The following is an 18052-nucleotide window of genomic DNA, read 5'->3' as shown; positions in this document are numbered from 1 at the left end:
GTGGGGGAGCGAGGACTCGCGCAGCCATCCAAAGACAGCAGCAGCATGCCCCCGTCACGGATCCCACTGCCGGAGGGGACTCGTTATGCACTGCCATGCCAGACCAGCCGGAGGAAGAGAACGGGCCACGTGTCCCACTGTTACTGAAACCGGGGCCGGGGCCTGGCCGAGGGTACACCCCCGGACTCCGGCTTACCTCCGGAGAGGTGGTTGCGGAGAAATGCCGCCACCCAGGCCAGCCCCGGCCACTTACCCGTACCGTACCGCACCGCACCGCCGGAAACAGCTTCCAGTCAGCTGACTGGTGTGTCAGCTGACCTCTCATCACGTGAAGAACCCGCGGCGTACTGTGCTAGGGGCACCGCGGGTTCTTATAGTGATTAACCCCGCCCCCTCTCACAAATACAGGCTAACTGCGTCAGCCTTCACACATATATAAGTCCATGAACAAGAGTAGAGGAAGGGAAATGATTCCCAAAATTAGAGACTCCAGACTGCACAAGATAACTAAACTAGACCATAACTAGCCCAGCCAAATAAAGACTATAACCCACAAACCTATGGCTAGGTTCGCACCGTGTTTTTGTCTCTGTTACACTGTATCTGTTACTGTCCATTTAATTTTGCTGTATGTAAAAATGTAGTCAATCACACTATTGTCTACATTAAAAAAAAAATCCATAATGGTCATCTTTTTTTTATATATAATGTAAGTGAATGGGAAACAGATTATGCCGTATGACATACAGCAGAATCTTTTTATAGCATATGCTATTTTATTTTTTTCTGAAAAAAACGTATATGTTAAACAAAGACAAAAACGTGGTGTCAACCAAGCATAAACCCACCAGCACCCAGGTCTAGGATCTGTTCTTAGGGAACGTTCACACAGACACAGCATATTTTACACTGTGGACCAGACGATGATGGACCCTACATTGTGCCTTCAGCTGTGCCTGCTCGTTGCAGAAATCCACGGCTACGAGCAGACAAGGCTGAGTGCGGCTGCGATGTGTGCAAGTATACTGCACATGCCCGCGGCGACTGGCACACATCGCAGCCGCACTCAGCCTATTGCAATTCATGCAAGTACACTGTGCATGAGCGTATTGCCGCTATGAGCAGGCACAGCTGGAGGCACAATGTATGGTCCATCGTCGGCGGATCCGCAGCGTAAAATATGCTGTGGATCCGCCCGTGTGAACGTACCCTTAAAGTCACCTTTTCTGAAGTCCCTGGTGCTACAGCTACATGTCTGAGGGCATTCAGGTTACATCAAATTTACCATGCCATTCCATTTTTACTGTTCTGTAAATGAATGCACCCTTAGGCTAGGTTCAGACTACGGAATTTCCGACAGAAATTCAGTCGTAAAATTTCCGTCAGAAATTCCGCTTGCTAAAATGTCTAGTGTAGTGAATGGTTTTCCGTTCACAAATTCACACTTCGGAATTTGTGAAGCGGAAAATCCGCTTAGAAATTTCCGCCTGAAGAAAGGGGTTGCTCTTTCTTCAGGCGGAAATCCTAGCGGAACACATAGCAGTCTATAGGAGACTGCAGTGTCCGGGCGGTCCTAGCGCCCGACTAATTCAGTCGGTGCAGGCGGAACTCGGAATCTCCGGGTGGAAATTTTCTGCCCGGAGATTCCGTAGTCTGAACCTAGCCTTAGGGTACGTTCACACGCGCGGATTTACTGCGTGTTTTACACTGCAAATCCGCTGGTGAAGGCCCTCTCTATGCTGGCTTTATATGTGCCTGCTGGTAGCGACAATACGCTGCTACCAGCAGACACACTGCGATGTGCGAGTCGCAGTATACTCGCACATCGCGGGAGCTCTCTGCCTAGCTCAGAGCAGGAAGAGCGGCTGCGATGTGCGAGTAAGCCGTGCACATTGCTGCACTGTGTCTGCTCGTGGTGGCGTATTGCCGCTACCAGCAGGCACATATAAAGCCAGCATACAGCGGGGCCTTCACCAGCTGATCCTCAGCTAAATACGCTGCAAAAATCCGCCCGTGAGATCGTACCCTAATGGTACGCTTACACCAGTGGATCCCCCGTATTTTACACTGCGGATCCGTTGCTGAAGGAACGCTGCACAGTGACTTTACATGTGCCTGCTCGGAGCAGCAATACGCCACCACGAGCAGACACACTGCAATGTGTGAGTAGCCGCTCATGCGCGGTGTACTCGCACACATCACGGCCGCTCCCCTGTTCCATGAGCTAGCCCAAGAGCTGCCGCAATGTGTGAGTATACTGCGCATGCGCGCTGCGACTCGCACATCGCAGTGTGTCTGCTCTCAAATTCCGCTCCGAAAACAGGCTGCAAACTTTTAGCAGTTTTACTGAATTTCTGTGCTTTCAAAACACAGATTCCGCTCGAATTCAGAGTCACGTTAACTTCATTGGGGCTCTGAACGGAATTCCGCTAAAATTTAAAGAGATGTCTTATAATTCTGCAGAATTCCGATGTGTGAATGGGACATTGCATCGCCATCAAAGTTAATGTGCAATTAAATTAACTGAATGTCCTTGCAGAATTTTTTTTTTTTGCGGAATTCAGTGTGTACATTCTGCCGTGTGAACATGGCCTCAGATGGCGTTAGTAAAGCTCCCCTTATATTTAACAGTACCTGCACACAAGTCTGTCAAGCAGTGTGATTCATCAAAACCTGTGCAAGTCAACCCGTTGCCCATAGCAACCAATCAGATCGCTTCTTTCGTTTTTGAAAAGGCCTCTGAATAATAAAAGTAGCAATCAGATTTGTTGCTATGGGCAACTAGTTGACTTTTCCTCAGCACAGGTATCTCTCCAGCTGTTGCAAAACTACAACTCCCAGCATGCCCGGACAGCCTTTGGCTGTCCGGGCATGCTGTGAGTTGTAGTTTTGCAACAGCTGGAGAGTCACTGTTTGGAAAACACTACTCTCTTACCTCAGCACAATGGGGGAGATTTATCAAAACCTGTGAAAAGGAAAAGTTGCCCAGTTGCCCAAAGCAACCAATCAGCTTGCTTCTTTCATTTTTACCAAGGCCTCTGCAAAATGAAAGAAGCTATCTGATTGGTTGCTATGGGCAACTGGGCAACTTTTCCTTTGCACAGGTTTTGATAACCAATGTGCATGTAATGTCTCAACCGGAGTACCCCTTTAAGCAGGAGTTTGAAAAAGGAGTGATACTTTAAGTGAACTTGTCTATCAGGTTCTGTGACTCTTCACCTGTTGCAAAAAAATTCAGCTCACAACATGTTTGCCAGCCAGGAAGTTTTTGCATAGCAAAATCTATAGAGCCACAGGCTACACACTACTGCTTTGAACAGTAGCTTTATCCTTGGTTAACCTGTTTGTAGAAGGATCTGTTCACATGTTTAGTATCCTGCGCATATTTGATGCACAGGATTTGAAGCTGCAGATTTGATGCTGTGTTCAGTCATATAGTTTACATTGAACTCTGCAGCAGAAAATCTACCGCTTCAAATCCTGTGCATAGAATATACGCTGGATACTGTACGTGTGAATACACCCTAAGGGTAGGGTCACAGGGACCATATTTTGCTGCTGCAAATTTTCTTACTTATTGGAGGCAATGGGTAGCAAAATCAGCTGCAGAAAATATGCAGTAAAATACGGCACGTGGGACCCTACCCTAAAGGAGAAATGCTTATATAACAATTCCCTTATATACTTTTATTACCCCAACCCCCCCCCCCCCTCCTCCTCCTCCTCCTCCTCCTCCTCCTCCTCCTCCTCCTCCTCCTCCCCCCCCCAAATACTCCCTTTATGAGCAGAGAAGGTTGGGTAACACTTGGAAAATCAAATTATGTGTTGCTTTCATTCACACTAAGGGTAAGTTCACACGCGCAGATTTTCGCAGCGTATTTAGCTGCGGATCCGCTGGTGAAGGCCCCGCTGAATGCTGGCTTTATATGTGCCTGCTGGTAGCGGCAATACGCCGCTACGAGCAGACACAGTGCAGCGATGTGCGCGGCTTACTCGCACATCGCGGCCGCTCTCCCTGCTCTGAGCTAGGCAGAGAGCTCCCGCGAGTATACTGCGACTCGCACATCGCAGTGTGTCTGCTGGTAGCGGCGTATTGCCGCTACGAGCAGGCACATGTAAAGCCAGCATAGAGCGGGCCTGCACCAGTGGATTTGCAGTGTAAAATCCGCGCGTGTGAACGTACCCTACAACAGGAAAAACGCACTGTGTGAAGACTGTTCACACAGTGGAATTTCTGAGTAGCGTCCCACTGATTTCAATGGGATTCTGCTGCGAACGCGGTGGAATTTCAATTTTGGTGTCCGCTCAGAAATGAGTCATCTCATAGATGGCAATGCATTTCCAAGCAGTCCTAGCGCCCAGCAGAATATTCAAGTGTGAAGAATGTCTACCCGTGTGGACATTCTGCACGTTTTCAGCTAGGGAATTGTTATTTATGCAATATATAGAAATCAAATATTCATTAATATATGTAATCTAATATTCACTAAAGGGTCTATTCACACGTACAGTATTCTGCGCAGGATTTCAAGCTATGTTTACATTGAGATCTGCAGCAGAAAATCCTGCCCATCAAATCTGCCCAGAATACTGTACATGTGAATAGACTAGAGATGAGCGAACTTACAGTAAATTCGATTCGTCACAAACTTCTCGGCTCAGCAGTTGATGACTTATCCTGCATAAATGAGTTCAGCTTTCAGGTGCTCCGGTGGGCTGGAAAAGGTGGATACGGTCCTAGGAAAGAGTCTCCTAGGACTATATCCACCTTTTCCAGCCCACGGGAGCACCTGAAAACTGAACTAATTTATGCAGGAAAAGTCATCAACTGCCGAGCCGAGAAGTTCGTGACGATTCGAATTTACTGTATGTTCGCTCATCTCTAGAATAGACCATTAAGGTGAACCATCACTTTAAAGGCCACGTGTAAAGGAGTCCTAATAGCCAAAGCTCAGCCTGCTGGAGGAGTAGTTTCCTCCCCTCCAATCTCTGGCTGGATTCAGCAGTCACTATTGGTTGTGTTGCTTGGATTCAATGCAACTCAGAAATCTGCAAGATCAGAGATAAAGGAGTGTTAAATAATTAACCTGTGATCCACACCCTCAAGACTCACAAGCCTTTAAATCATATGAAGTGAGTGGAGTAAAGGGTAAGTGCTGACTGTCGGCAGCAGGTATACATCTACTTGTATTTTATGAATCATTCATTAGACCAGAGTAATGTGTGTCAGATCAAAGTGACAAAGTCCCTTTAAATAGGAGAATAGACCTGTGAAAAAAACAGGTCTGTTACCTGCCTGATGGGACCTTTAGGACGGCACTGCTGCTATAGGTAGGATAATGATGCTCCCTGTAATCCATAGGACAGTGTTTTCCATCCAGTGTGCCTCCAGCTGTTGCAAAACTACAACTTCCAGCATGCCAAGACAGCCAAAGCCTGACCAGGCATGCTGTGGGTTGTAGCTTTGCAACAGCTGAAGGCGTCCCAGTTGGAAAACCCTGCAATAAGATATCATATCTTAACTGTTAGGGTATATACACACGCATCCGTATTACAGACCTGTGCTATATGGATCTCTCATAAGTCACACATAACCATATACTGTACCTCTCTGTGGTACTTTACAGGATCTGTTGCACTTGCTATATGCATTAAACATAGAGTGTGTCGGTAGATAACCATTTGGCTCCTCTAGTCCAATGTTTCATAAGCGCGGTCCTCAAGAACCCCCAACAGGTCATGTTTTCAGGATTTCCTTAGTCTTTACAGGTGATATAACTGGTGATTTCTGATTCACTGACCAGAATTATATCACCTGTGAAAGACTAAGGAAATCCTGAAAACATCACCTGTTGGGGGGACTTGAAGACCGCGCTTGAGGAACACTGCACTAGTCTGTCCAATATCCTGAATACTATGAATAGTCCCTAACCCTATCTTATATGGAGGAAAGCCTTATACCTATCTCTATCTTATATGAAGGAAAGCCTTATACCTATCTCTATCTTATATGAAGGATAGCCTTATACCTATCTCTATCTTATATGAAGGATAGCCTTATCCCTATATCTATCTTATATGGAGGAAAGCCTTATACCTATCTATCTTATATGGAGGATAGCCTTATACCTATCCCTATCTTATATGAAGGAAAGCCTTATACCTATCTCTATCTTATATGGAGGAAAGCCTTATACCTATCTCTATCTTATATGGAGGAAAGCCTTATACCTATCTCTATCTTATATGGAGGAAAGCCTTATACCTATCTCTATCTTATATGGAGGATAGCCTTATACCTATCTCTATCTTATATGGAGGATAGCCTTATACCTATCTCTATCTTATATGAAGGATAGACTTATGCCTATCCCTATCTTATATGAAGGATAGCTTTATACCTATCTCTATCTTATATGAAGGAAAGCCTTATACCTATCTCTATCTTATATGGAGGAAAGCCTTATACCTATCTCTATCTTATATGAAGGATAGCCTTATACCTATCTATCTTATATGAAGGATAGCCTTATACCTATCTCTATCTTATATGAAGAATAGCCTTATACCTATCTCTATCTTATATGGAGGAAAGCCTTATACCTATCTCTATCTTATATGAAGGATAGCCTTATACCTATCTCTATCTTATATGAAGGATAATGTTATGCTTATCCCATGCATGCTTAAACTCCTTCACTGTATTTGCAGCGACCATCTCTGCGGGAAGCCTATTCCATGCATCCACTACTCTCTCAGTAAAGTAATACTTTCTGGTATTACTACATTATCCTTTGCCCCTCTAATTTAACCACTTAAGGATGCAGGGTGTACCTGTACACCCTGAGTCTGCTCCCGTTCTAGAACACGGGGCCACAGCGGCCACGGGTCAGGTGAATAGCGTGTGGCACTGATCGCGGTGCCGCGCGCTATTAACCCTTTAGTCGCGGCATTCAAAGTTGATCGCCGTGTCTAAAGTGAAAGTTAAGTACTGCCGGTTAGCTCAGTGGGCTGTTTGGGACCACCGCGGTGAAATCGCGGTGTCTTGAACAGCTGGCAGACACAAGGAGGGTCCTCACCTGCCTCCAGGCATGAGCAGTCAAGCAGCAGAATCATCGATCAATGTTATCCTATGAAATAACAAAGATCGATGTAAAAGATCAGTGTGTGCAGTGTTATAGCCTCATATGGGAGCTGTAACACTGCAAAACAAAAGTGAAAAGAAAAAAAAAGCGAATAAAGATCATCATCTAATAAATGTTTGAATCACCCCCCTTTTTCCCATAAAAAAAACTGTGTAAATAAAAATTAAAATAAACATGTGGAAATGTCCGAATTATAAAAATATATAGTTAAATAAACCACAAGGTCAATGGCGTACGCACAAAAAAAATTCCAAAGTCCAAAATAATGAACAAATGAATAAAAAGCGATCAAAAAGTCTGTTCAATACAAAAATCGTACCACTGAAAACTTCAGATCACGGCACAAAAAATGAGCCCTCATACCGCCCCGTACGCAGAAAAAAAAAGTTATAGGGGTCAGAAGATGACCATTTTAAACGTATACATTTTCATGTAGTTAAGATTTTATCCAGAAGTACGACAAAATCAAACCTATATAAGTAGGGGATCATTTTAATCATATCGGCCTACTGAATAAAGAGGTGTCATTTGTACTGAAAAATGTACTCTGTAGAAACGAAAGCCCCCAAAAATTACTAAATTGCGTTTTTTTCTTCAATTTTGTCGCACAATTATTTTTTTTTCCGTTTTGCCATAGATTTTTGGGTAAAATGACTGACGTCATTACAAAGTAGAATTGGTGGCGCAAAAAATAAGCCATCATATGGATTTTTAGGTGCAAAATTTAAAGAATTATGATTTTTTATCCTGCAATTCATGTACTAGTTTAGTAGCTCTTCTCTGAACTCTCTCCAATGTATCTATATCAGTGATGGCGAACCTAAAGGTTGCACACCGAGCCCCCTCTGTGGGCACGTGGCCATAGTTCGCCATGGATGCCTTTTGATGCGCTCCGCCGTTGTGAGGTGGAAACTTGCCCCGTGCAGACTTGCGACCGCTCCTCCCCTCAGCTCTCCAAAGGTTTACGAAGCTAGAGCTGGGGGGAGCCGCAGAGCAGGGGACGCAGGTCTGCACGGGAGAAAGAAGCCAAGCCTCAAGCCATGCCCCCCTCATCTCCCCCTCCCGGAGGACACAGGTCTGCATGGCAGAAAGAAGGCTGAGCAGGGGAGAGAGGACGTACACTGCTCCACATCTCCCCTTCCCCTGCTCTGCCTTTGGAGGACGCAAGTTTCCACTGGGAAAAGAAGCCAGAGCAGGGGAGAGAGGACGTACACGGCTCCTAATCTCCCCTCCCTAATGATTTCTATGTGTGAAGGGGGACATACTGCACGGGCTGGGGATAAGGGGGGGGGGGGGCATCACAGACTGGGGATGATTTCTATTTGAGGGCACTTTGAGGGAAAAAAAAGTTGGCGTGCATTACGGTTTGGGCACTCGGGCTCAAAAAGTTTTGCCATCACTGATCTATATCCTTCTGGAGATACAATACTCCAAGTGAGGTCTCACCAGTGCTCTGTACAGCAGCGGCGTGTTTTGTGTCTCCAGCTCTCATTCAGAGCTATGTGTATACAGGGTTACAGGCTACAAAGAAATCCTGTATAATCTGATCCTGCAGCAGTGTGGATATTAAGGTTCTGCTTTTCTGATTTAAATAGTTACTGGCTGCCCTAAGAAATGGCGGATCCTACCAGCCCTGGTGATCTGCAGGAGAAATCCATTTTAACTGAGGCTGAACTGGAAGAAATAGCACCAAGGTCAAGAGATTCCAGGTTACATCTGTTAACCAAAATAAGAAGTAGGTTTAGGTGAGTGGACAAGTTGTGTGCTAGACACTTGGTGGAATGATATAAACACAATGGAGAGGCTCCTGTCTGTCTGACCGTCACTAAAGACCCGAGCAACCCAACAAACACCTATACCCACGGTGTAAAAAAAAAAAGGGACAATATGTTAAAAGTAAATGGGGCTCAAAGGTCAAAGATATCTGGTTTAAAAATAATTATTTATTAATATAGAATGATAGATTAAATAGGGAATGTACAGGGCCCTTGTACTCCCCTAATTAATTTAATTAAATACACAATAATAAAATATAATAATACCAATAACAACTATAAAAATAATCTGCGACTTGAGCCTGTAATAACAATATAGCAATCTAATAATCCTGTGGAACAACACAGTGCAAAATGTTCATTAAATTGTTCTTATTCTCAGTGCTCTTCGATATAAAGCAGATAAAATGTAGCAGCTACAGATATACAGTTAGTCAATTGACGCAATGGTACTGTATCTGTCCAGACAGTGTCAACTCGATCCCACCGATAAAATGTAGCGCTTGATGAACAGTGAACAGTCACTTAAGATCACTCTTTAAGCATCTCTGTGTATACCACACATCAAAATGTCATATCAAATCAGCCAGTTTGCAATAAACTCCATACAATGCTCACCACTCCCGGGATGTCACGTATCTCCCTTCAGTGTAGTCCTGTGTGCCGGCTGTATAGAATCTTTCGCCCGGTGACTTGTCTCAGTCAGGGATCGCACTGCTGGAGTCTCGGCCAACTCCTAAGATCGCAGCACTTGGTGGTGGGCACCGCAGCGCTGTCACGCGGAGTTCCTTAGTCGGACCAGCTGGGAATGGTGGCGGTCAGCAAGCATCAAGTCCTTATTGTGGATAGCCCGATCGGCTTTTCACTTGCAATTGATATAACGGCTGGATGCGGTATACTGAGTGAATAACCCGGCGGCGTTCCTCGTGCACAGGTCGCGCGCTCGGGAGATAGCGCACTGTAATGGATTCCTTGGATCTATCTCCCGAGCGCGCGACCTGTGCACGAGGAACGCCGCTGGGTTATTCACTCAGTATACCGCATCCAGCCGTTATATCAATTGCAAGTGAAAAGCCGATCGGGCTATCCACAATAAGGACTTGATGCTTGCTGACCGCCACCATTCCCAGCTGGTCCGACTAAGGAACTCCGCGTGACAGCGCTGCGGTGCCCACCACCAAGTGCTGCGTTCTTAGGAGTTGGCCGAGACTCTAGCAGTGCGATCCCTGAATGAGACAAGTCACCGGGCGAAAGATTCTATACAGCCGGCACACAGGACTACACTGAAGATACGTGACATCCCGGGAGTGGTGAGCATTGTATGGAGTTTATTGCAAACTGGCTGATTTGATATGACATTTTGATGAGTGGTATACACAGAGATGCTTAAAGAGTGATCTTAAGTGACTGTTCACTGTTCATCAAGCGCTACATTTTATCGGTGGGATCGAGTTGCTACTGTCTGGACAGATACAGTACCATTGCGTCAATTGACTAACTGTATATCTGTAGCTGCTACATTTTATCTGCTTTATATCGAAGATCACTGACAATAGGAACAATTGAATGAACATTTGCATTGTGTTATTCCACAGGATTATTAGATTGCTATACTGATATTACAGGCTCAAGTCGCAGATTATTTTTATAGTTGTTATTGGTATTATTATATTTTATTATTGTGTATTTAATTAAATTAATTAGGGGAGTACAAGGGCCCTGTACATTCCCTATTTAATCTATCATTCTATATTAATAAATACTAATTATTTTTAAACCAGATATCTTTGACCTTTGAGCCCCATTTACTTTTAACACTTGGTGGAATGAGCTGATACAATTGTAATGTCTCCCTAACTTCATTTCAGTGTTTTCAGTGATTTCCCTCATACACACTTTTTCTTGTCTAAATAGTCCTAACATTTGTGTGCTGAGTTGTCACATAGCTCCCATTCCTCAGTAGTTAAATTATAAGCTTCTGGCTGCTGACAGTCACCACTTCCAGTTTGTATGCATTTCATACACTGAATGTAAAAAGTGAAACAGTATGCAATAAGCTTCTCAGCTCCCCCTACTATCATTTAAAGGGTTACGATCATCTAAAAACAAAAGTTTTGATTGAACCGGGCCTCACTTCTGAGAGGTGAGTGGACTGTGATGCTGTGGTCACTCTAATTTTTTTTTTAGTTCTACCTATGAATGGCTAAGAAAGGTGGTGGTGGTGGTGATCATATACCTGTTTATAGTATGTTGATCAATCCACCCCCCCCCCCCCCCATTCCGGATATATAGTGTCCTGTAACCCCTCTGCTGATCTCAGTGCTCTGTCAGAAGAGCGGGATGTAATTATACTGTGTGCTGTGCTCGTGCAGCCACATAGTGCCAACCCAAAAATTAAAAAAGGGTGGCCTTTCCTGTTAAGGGGTAACTATTACTTTTAAAAACTTCTGATATGTCATTGTGAATAGTTTTGATCAGCAGAGGTTACGGTGCTAAAACAGAAGCACGCTGCAGAGTAGCAAGGGTCACGTAGATATTTAGAGGAGGTCTATAGACTTCGATCTGGACCTCCATCGATCAAAATTTCTAAAAAGTCATAAAAGGTGCTGTAATGATGCTTTAAGGACTTGGTACAAAATTTATGTGCTACATAGCTATGTCCTCAAGTGAGGTTTGTTTTACTTCATCGTAAGGATATGGATGCATATAAAAGAGATGGCTATACATTTACTTAATATCTCTATTCACTTTTTTTTTTTTTTTTTTTATTCAGATGTTCGGGAACAATTGTGAAATCCCTTCTACTAAAATTTATCCCAATCCTTAACTGGCTGCCACGTTATCCGGTCAAAGAATGGCTCCTCGGGGACATGATTTCTGGGCTGAGTGTTGGTATCATTCAGCTTCCACAAGGTAATACATCAGTGCAGAATTCCAATGGAGCAGTTGTCCATGGCAACCAATCAAAGCCCAGCTTTAATTTCTGTAGTCAGATTTGCTTTTAACTAAAAGGGGTGAGCGGTTAGACAGGAACTTGTTTTTTGTATGTGGGGCAGATTTATTACTAATGTCCTCTTAAAGGCTCTTGGTACACATTTTGGGGGACATGTATCATTGCATTTAGACCATTTTTCACGTCTACAAATTTTGCGCAATTGCACTTTTTTTGCAGAGAGCTGCGTTTTTTTTGGTGGACAGTTTTCTAAAGTTGTCACCAGTTTGGTCTACCGTACACCAACTAATCCAGTGGACTGGTATTTATCAATTGCGCAAAAAAAAAGTAGATGTTTTTTTTTGCGCAATTGCACTTTTTTGCAAGAAAAGTAGTCTAAACCTAAGAGTGCTAGCAAGGACTCGTAGAAAATGGCAGACGGTGGAAGATGCAGGTGGGGGATGCAGGAGCCTTCTCTCAGCACTGCAGTACTACAACTACTCCCATCATGGGACAGAATCTGTCCCATAATGGGAGTAGTTGTAGTACCGGAGCGCTGAGAGACGCACATCCCCCGTCTGCGGGACTCTATTGTGACTGTTAGGACTACTACTCCCATCATGGACAGACTCTGTCCATGATGGGAGTTGTAGTCCTGGGGCTGAAAGACAGATCACAGCAGGTCATTCTCCAGAGACCCGCTGCGCTCTGCATTTATTAACTTAAAAAGCCGGCGGTATATGCGGCTCCACTGCGCTGCCACCGGCTCCCGTATACAGATGTCACGATTCATAATCCCCGCCTCCGGGAGAGGGGAGCTCTGATTGGTGGAAAGCTATTCACCACTATTAGCCAATCAGAGCTCCTGTCTTCTGGCGGGGATTATGAATTGTGACAGGTCTATACAGGGGAGCGAGTGGAGCCGCTTCTACAGTATATAATTGTTATGTGTACTGTACCCCCCCCCCCCCCCCCAGACTAATACTGACCCCTTCTATAGTGAGCGCTGGGACCGCTGTGTGATTGACAGGTCCCCAGCGCAAGTGTCCGGCCCCACTGACCTTTATATGTTATAAATCTTTATGATACACACTGCCCGTCCTCCTCTTCATTCTTCTGATACCGGAGTCGCGCGGCTTCTGCTTTCACTATAGTCAGAGCGCCCCCTGCCGTTGTCTGGCCCCAGCCCCGTGCAGTGTGGAGGCCGGGAGGGAGCTCTCTGTCTATAGACTATGATACAGAAGCCGTGCGTCTCCGGTATCAGAAGAATGAAGAGGAGGACGGGCAGTGTGTATCATAAAGATTTATAACATGTAAAGGTCAGTGGGGCCGCACACTTGTGCTGGGGACCTGTCAATCATACAGCGGTCCCAGCGCTCACTATAGAAGGGGTCAGTATTAGTCTGGGGGGGGAAATACACATAACAATTATATACTGTAGAAGCGGCTCCACTCACTCCCCTGTATAGACCTGTCACAATTCATAATCCCCACCAGAAGACAGGAGCTCTGATTGGTGTATAGTGGTGAATAGCTTTCCACCAATCAGAGCTCCCCTCTCCCGGCGGCGAGGATTATGAATCGTGACATTTTTGGCGCTAATAAATGCAGATCGCAGCGGGTCTCTGGAGAATGACCTGCTGCGATCTATCCTTCAGCCCAAGGACTACAACTCACATCATGGACAGTCTGTCCATGATGGGAGTAGTAGTCCTAACAGTGACTATACAGTTTCGCAGCTGGGGGATGTGTAAGAGCCATCCCTCAGCACTGCGGTACTACAACTACTCCCATCATGGGACACAAAATTTCCCATGATGGGAGTAGTAGTCCAAGGGCAGACTGACGGATCTCAGGGGTCTCACTCTTGAGACCCCTTGCAACTTCTCCGCCCCTGCCCCCTAGTGATGACATAATTAGGGGGCGGAGCTTCACAGTCCAGGCCTGAAGCCAGGGTGGTAAGTATGGCTCTGTTCTCATTATGCGTTTTGCATAATGGGAACAGAGCCTTTTTGGCAGTGTGTTCCCAAACAGGGAGACTCCAGCTGTTGTTTACCTACAGCCCCCATGATGGGAGTTGTAGTTTAGCAACAATTGGGGGCTCCCTCTTTAGGAACACACTGCATTATGTGCGCTCTACCCAGGGGAGAGCGCCAAAAATGTACTGACCCATTTTTCGTGTTTTTATTTTCTTGTCATTTCAGATAAGTGAATGCAGAGGACTACCTGAGATTCGGTGGAGTGTGACGATGACTAGCATTTTTTTAATGTCAATAAAAGGGTTAACGAGGGCTGTGGGGGAGTGTTTTTTTAAATCCATTTTTTATTTCATGTGTTGTGTTTTTTATAATTGAAATTTCAGGCTTAGTAGTGGAAGCCGTCTTGTAGACGGAATCTATTACTAAGCTGGGCTTAGCGTTAGCCCCGAAAACAGCTAGCGCTAACCCCCAATTATTACCCCGGTACTCACCGCCACAGGGGTGCCGGGAAGAGCCGTTACCAACAGGCCCGGAGCATCAAAAATAGTGCTCCTTGGCCTAGGCGGTAACAGGCTGGGGTTATTTAGGCTGGGGAGGGCCAGTAACAATGGTCCTTGCCCATCCTGGTAATGTCAGGCTGTTGCTGATTGGTTGGTGTCTGATTGACACTGAAAATATGGGGAAGCCTATGTGTTGTTTTTTTTTGTAATAAAAAAAAGTGTGTGGTTCCCCATATTTTCAGTGTCAGTCAGATACCAACCAATCAGCAACAGCCTGACGTTACCAGGGTGGGCGAGGACCATTGTTACTGGCTCTCCCCAACCTAAATAACCCCAGCCAGGAGCGCTATTTTTGACACTCCAGGCCTGTTGGTACTGGCTCTTCCCGGCAACCCTGTGGCGGTGGGTAACGGGGTAATAATGGGGGGTTAGCGCTAGCTGTTTTTGTGGCTAACGCTAAGCCCGGCATTGAAAAAAAAAATGTCTTTAAAAAAAAAAAAAAAAAACACTCCCCACACAGCCCTCATTAAACCTTTTATTGACATTAAAAAAAGCTGGTCATCATCGCAATACACTGAATCTGACGTAGTCCTCCCCATTCACGTATCTGAAATGAGAAAAAAAATAAGTTAGGACATCATTTGCGATCTCACCTGGGGAGTGCGCCCATACTGCAGTGTGTAACAGGGAGCCTCCAACTGTTCTTGTCTGCCTACTGTATCCTGTATATACTGTCATCTATAGATGGCTGTATATACAGGAGAGCGTACAAAGATTTCTCAGAGCTGCAGTGTGGGTTAACTCTTTCCTTGCTGGGCTCCTGTATAGTATACATGGATACACTATGCCCCCTGTATACTATACAGCGGGTGGAGGTAAGTAGTGATGCACTGCACCCTGTATATGTATATGCTATACATCATTCCTTAACTCCTTACACTCCGTGGGGCGGGCGCTCTGCATCCGACCCATGGAGTAGTACCTGCAGTGAAAAAAATGCCCACAGGGTACAAAAATGTTTGTTTCCGCACACCAGCAAAAATGCAAGAAAAAACACAAGGGGAGAGATTTATCAAAACCTATGTAGAGGAAGAGCGGTGCAGTTGCCCATAGTAACCTATTAGATTGCTCCTTTCATTTTTGTAAAGAAGCAATCTGATTGGTTGCCATGGGCAACTGCACTACTCTTCCTCTGTACAGTTTTTGATAAATCTCCCCCAAGAAAAATTACCAAAATGCAGGAAAAGCTGGGACCGTTTTTCAGGCGTTTTTGCTGGTGGACAAAAAAAACCTCAGTGGAATCCTGAAAAACAATAGAACAAAAGCCCAGCGTCCAGGATACACCACTATTCCTGTGAGGTGTAGAACAGGTCTACAAATAGAACTTTGTGGAGATTTAGACCATTGCACGAAATTTATCATGGGGCTTGCACAAGTCTGCTGCCACCTGATGCCCAGGAACTGTCCAGAGCAGGAGAAAATCCCCATAGCAAACCTATGTTGCTCTGGACAGTTCCTGATACGGGCATCAGGTGTCTGCAGAGAGCAATGTGGACAAGACAAAAAAGAAATTCAAAAAGAAAAGAATTTCCTCTGCAGCATACAGCTGCTAATAAGTACTGAAAGGATTAAGATTTTTAAATGGAAGTAATTTACAAATCTGTTTAACTTTCTGGCACTATTTCATAAAAATAAAAAATTAAGTTTTCCACCGGAGTACCCCTTTAAGTAGTGTCTGTCAGATGTACACATTGGGGCAAGTCTCTGATGTTTAGAGGGGTACTCTGCTACAGACATCTTATCCCCTATCCAAAGGGGCCACTGGGGACCCCCGGAATCTCGGCTGCAGCACCCCGCTTTCATTACTGCACAGAGCAAACTCACTCTGTACCTAATGACAGGCAATACAGGGGCCGGAGCATCGTGATGTCATGGCTCTGCCCCCTCGTGACATCACGGCCTGCCCCCTCAATAAAAGTCTATGGGAGTGAGATCCGAGGGGTTCCCAGTGGCGTGACCCCCGGAATCTGACATCTTATCCCCTATCCTTTGGATAGGGGATAAGATGTCCTGGGGCAGAGTACCCCTTTAAGTCCGACATAAGCTTATGACTGATGCCAGATTGTGGTCCCATGGTAAAGAAACATATGTTATGCAGCATAAGTTTTTTTACAGGAACCAGTCCAATGGAATAGCACGGAGATCCAAACTACTACATTCAGCAGACCCTGCTGCATATGCCCCATATGATAGCTAAAATGACACAATTTTGATCTTTATCAGGAATTAACTGTTCCCTTCTTAATGTGAAAATCACCTTAGTCTGTAGTCAGGACATTGCACTGTGGAAAATTGACAGCTTGTTTTTAGGAGCCTCTTAGGCATTCTGGGAAATGTGGCAAGTATAGATAATTTTTGTTATTATTGATGATATTTTTACATTCCTTACTATATCTCTATAGGTTTGGCTTATGCTCTTTTGGCTGGTGTTCCCCCAGTATTTGGCTTATATTCATCATTTTATCCTGTAGTCATCTACACCATATTTGGGACTTCACGACACATCTCTCCAGGTAAAAGCATATATTTCTGTGTCTGTGTGTGTGTATATATACTCGGAGTACATTAAAAAAAATGTAGTACACTTTACACTACAGATTGTAACTAACAGATCCCACCTTTAACAAAAGGCCAAATTCCTTCCCTACAGTTAAATAAAATGAACATAAATTAATTGATAAATAGACACTGCATAGTGGACCAATCCAACACTATGCATACGGAGATATATATACGGTAATCAATAACCCCCCCCCCCCCCCCACCCAAGTGTCCCTCTTGATTTTGACCCAGGCCCCATTATTAGCTCTTTAAATATCCCTGTCCTTTAGACCTGATAAATATATGTGCCTTAATACTCTATTGCCCCAGAAGCAATCTTTATGGTTTCTAAATGTCTGGGACACAAACGTATATACTATTCTCTCATTTAACGCAATTTGTATTATAAAAAATTCTGTGTTCCAGTGATTTTGTGCTACTAGTTTGTGCCAAAATTATTCCAGTATATAGATATGTCTAAAAAAAAAAAAAAAAAAAAAAAAAGGTTTCCTACACAATGAGCCTAAGGGGTATTTTGGAATTGATTTTTATATGTATTTACATCTATAACTATATAAAATGCAGGCCAAGTTGTAAAAAATGCCTGCTTCTGAGACAACTATTGGAGCAGAACTCAGCCGATCACCAGCGCAGCCGTGTCCTGCTTCAGTCAGTGAATGGCTGAGCAGGCAGGTCTTGCTCAAATGTGTTGTCTGAGATGTATGCAGAAGAGATGCGCAGGAACAGAATAAGTGTCCCTCTCTGACCATGGGAGACCTAATTATATATTTAAGGGGTTATCCAGGGAAAAAAAAATTTTACATATCATCTGGCTCCAGAAAGTTAAACAGATTTGTAAATTACTTCTATTAAAAAAATCTTAATCATTTCAATACTTATAAGCTGTTGAAGTTGAGTTGTTCTTTTTTGTCTAAGGGCTCTCTGATGACACCTGTCTCGGGAACTGTCCAGAGTAGAAGCAAATCCCCATAGCAAACCTCTTCTACTCTGTGCAGTTCCGGAGACAAGCAGAGATGTCAGCAGAGAGCACTGTTGACAGACAGAAAAGAACAACTCAACTTCAGCAGTTGATAATTATTAGAAGGATTAAGATTTTTTA

The 18052-nt window shown here is 44.4% G+C and overlaps 1 protein-coding gene across 5 annotated transcripts in view; it reads left to right on the top strand.

Annotated features, from left to right (window-relative positions):
- Window positions 1-18052, top strand: part of LOC130276014 (solute carrier family 26 member 6-like) — a 61324-nt gene that overhangs the window by 13400 nt on the left and 29872 nt on the right. The window contains exons 1-4 of one of the 5 annotated variants that reach the window (XM_056524805.1): window positions 3183-3202; window positions 8741-8890; window positions 11694-11833; window positions 16794-16904. In XM_056524805.1, the coding sequence (XP_056380780.1) occupies window positions 8760-8890; window positions 11694-11833; window positions 16794-16904 (382 nt within the window). In that variant the 5' untranslated portion in view covers window positions 3183-3202; window positions 8741-8759. Of the gene's footprint in view, window positions 1-3182; window positions 3203-4858; window positions 5150-5272; window positions 5332-8740; window positions 8891-11693; window positions 11834-16793; window positions 16905-18052 lie in introns of those variants that run through there. The other 4 variants (XM_056524804.1, XM_056524803.1, XM_056524802.1 and 1 more) reach the window with 4 other exon arrangements.

This window comes from Hyla sarda, chromosome 6, assembly GCF_029499605.1.
Source record: "Hyla sarda isolate aHylSar1 chromosome 6, aHylSar1.hap1, whole genome shotgun sequence".
NCBI classification, from domain to species: Eukaryota; Metazoa; Chordata; class Amphibia; order Anura; family Hylidae; genus Hyla; species Hyla sarda.
This window is presented reverse-complemented; position numbering and strand designations above follow the sequence as displayed.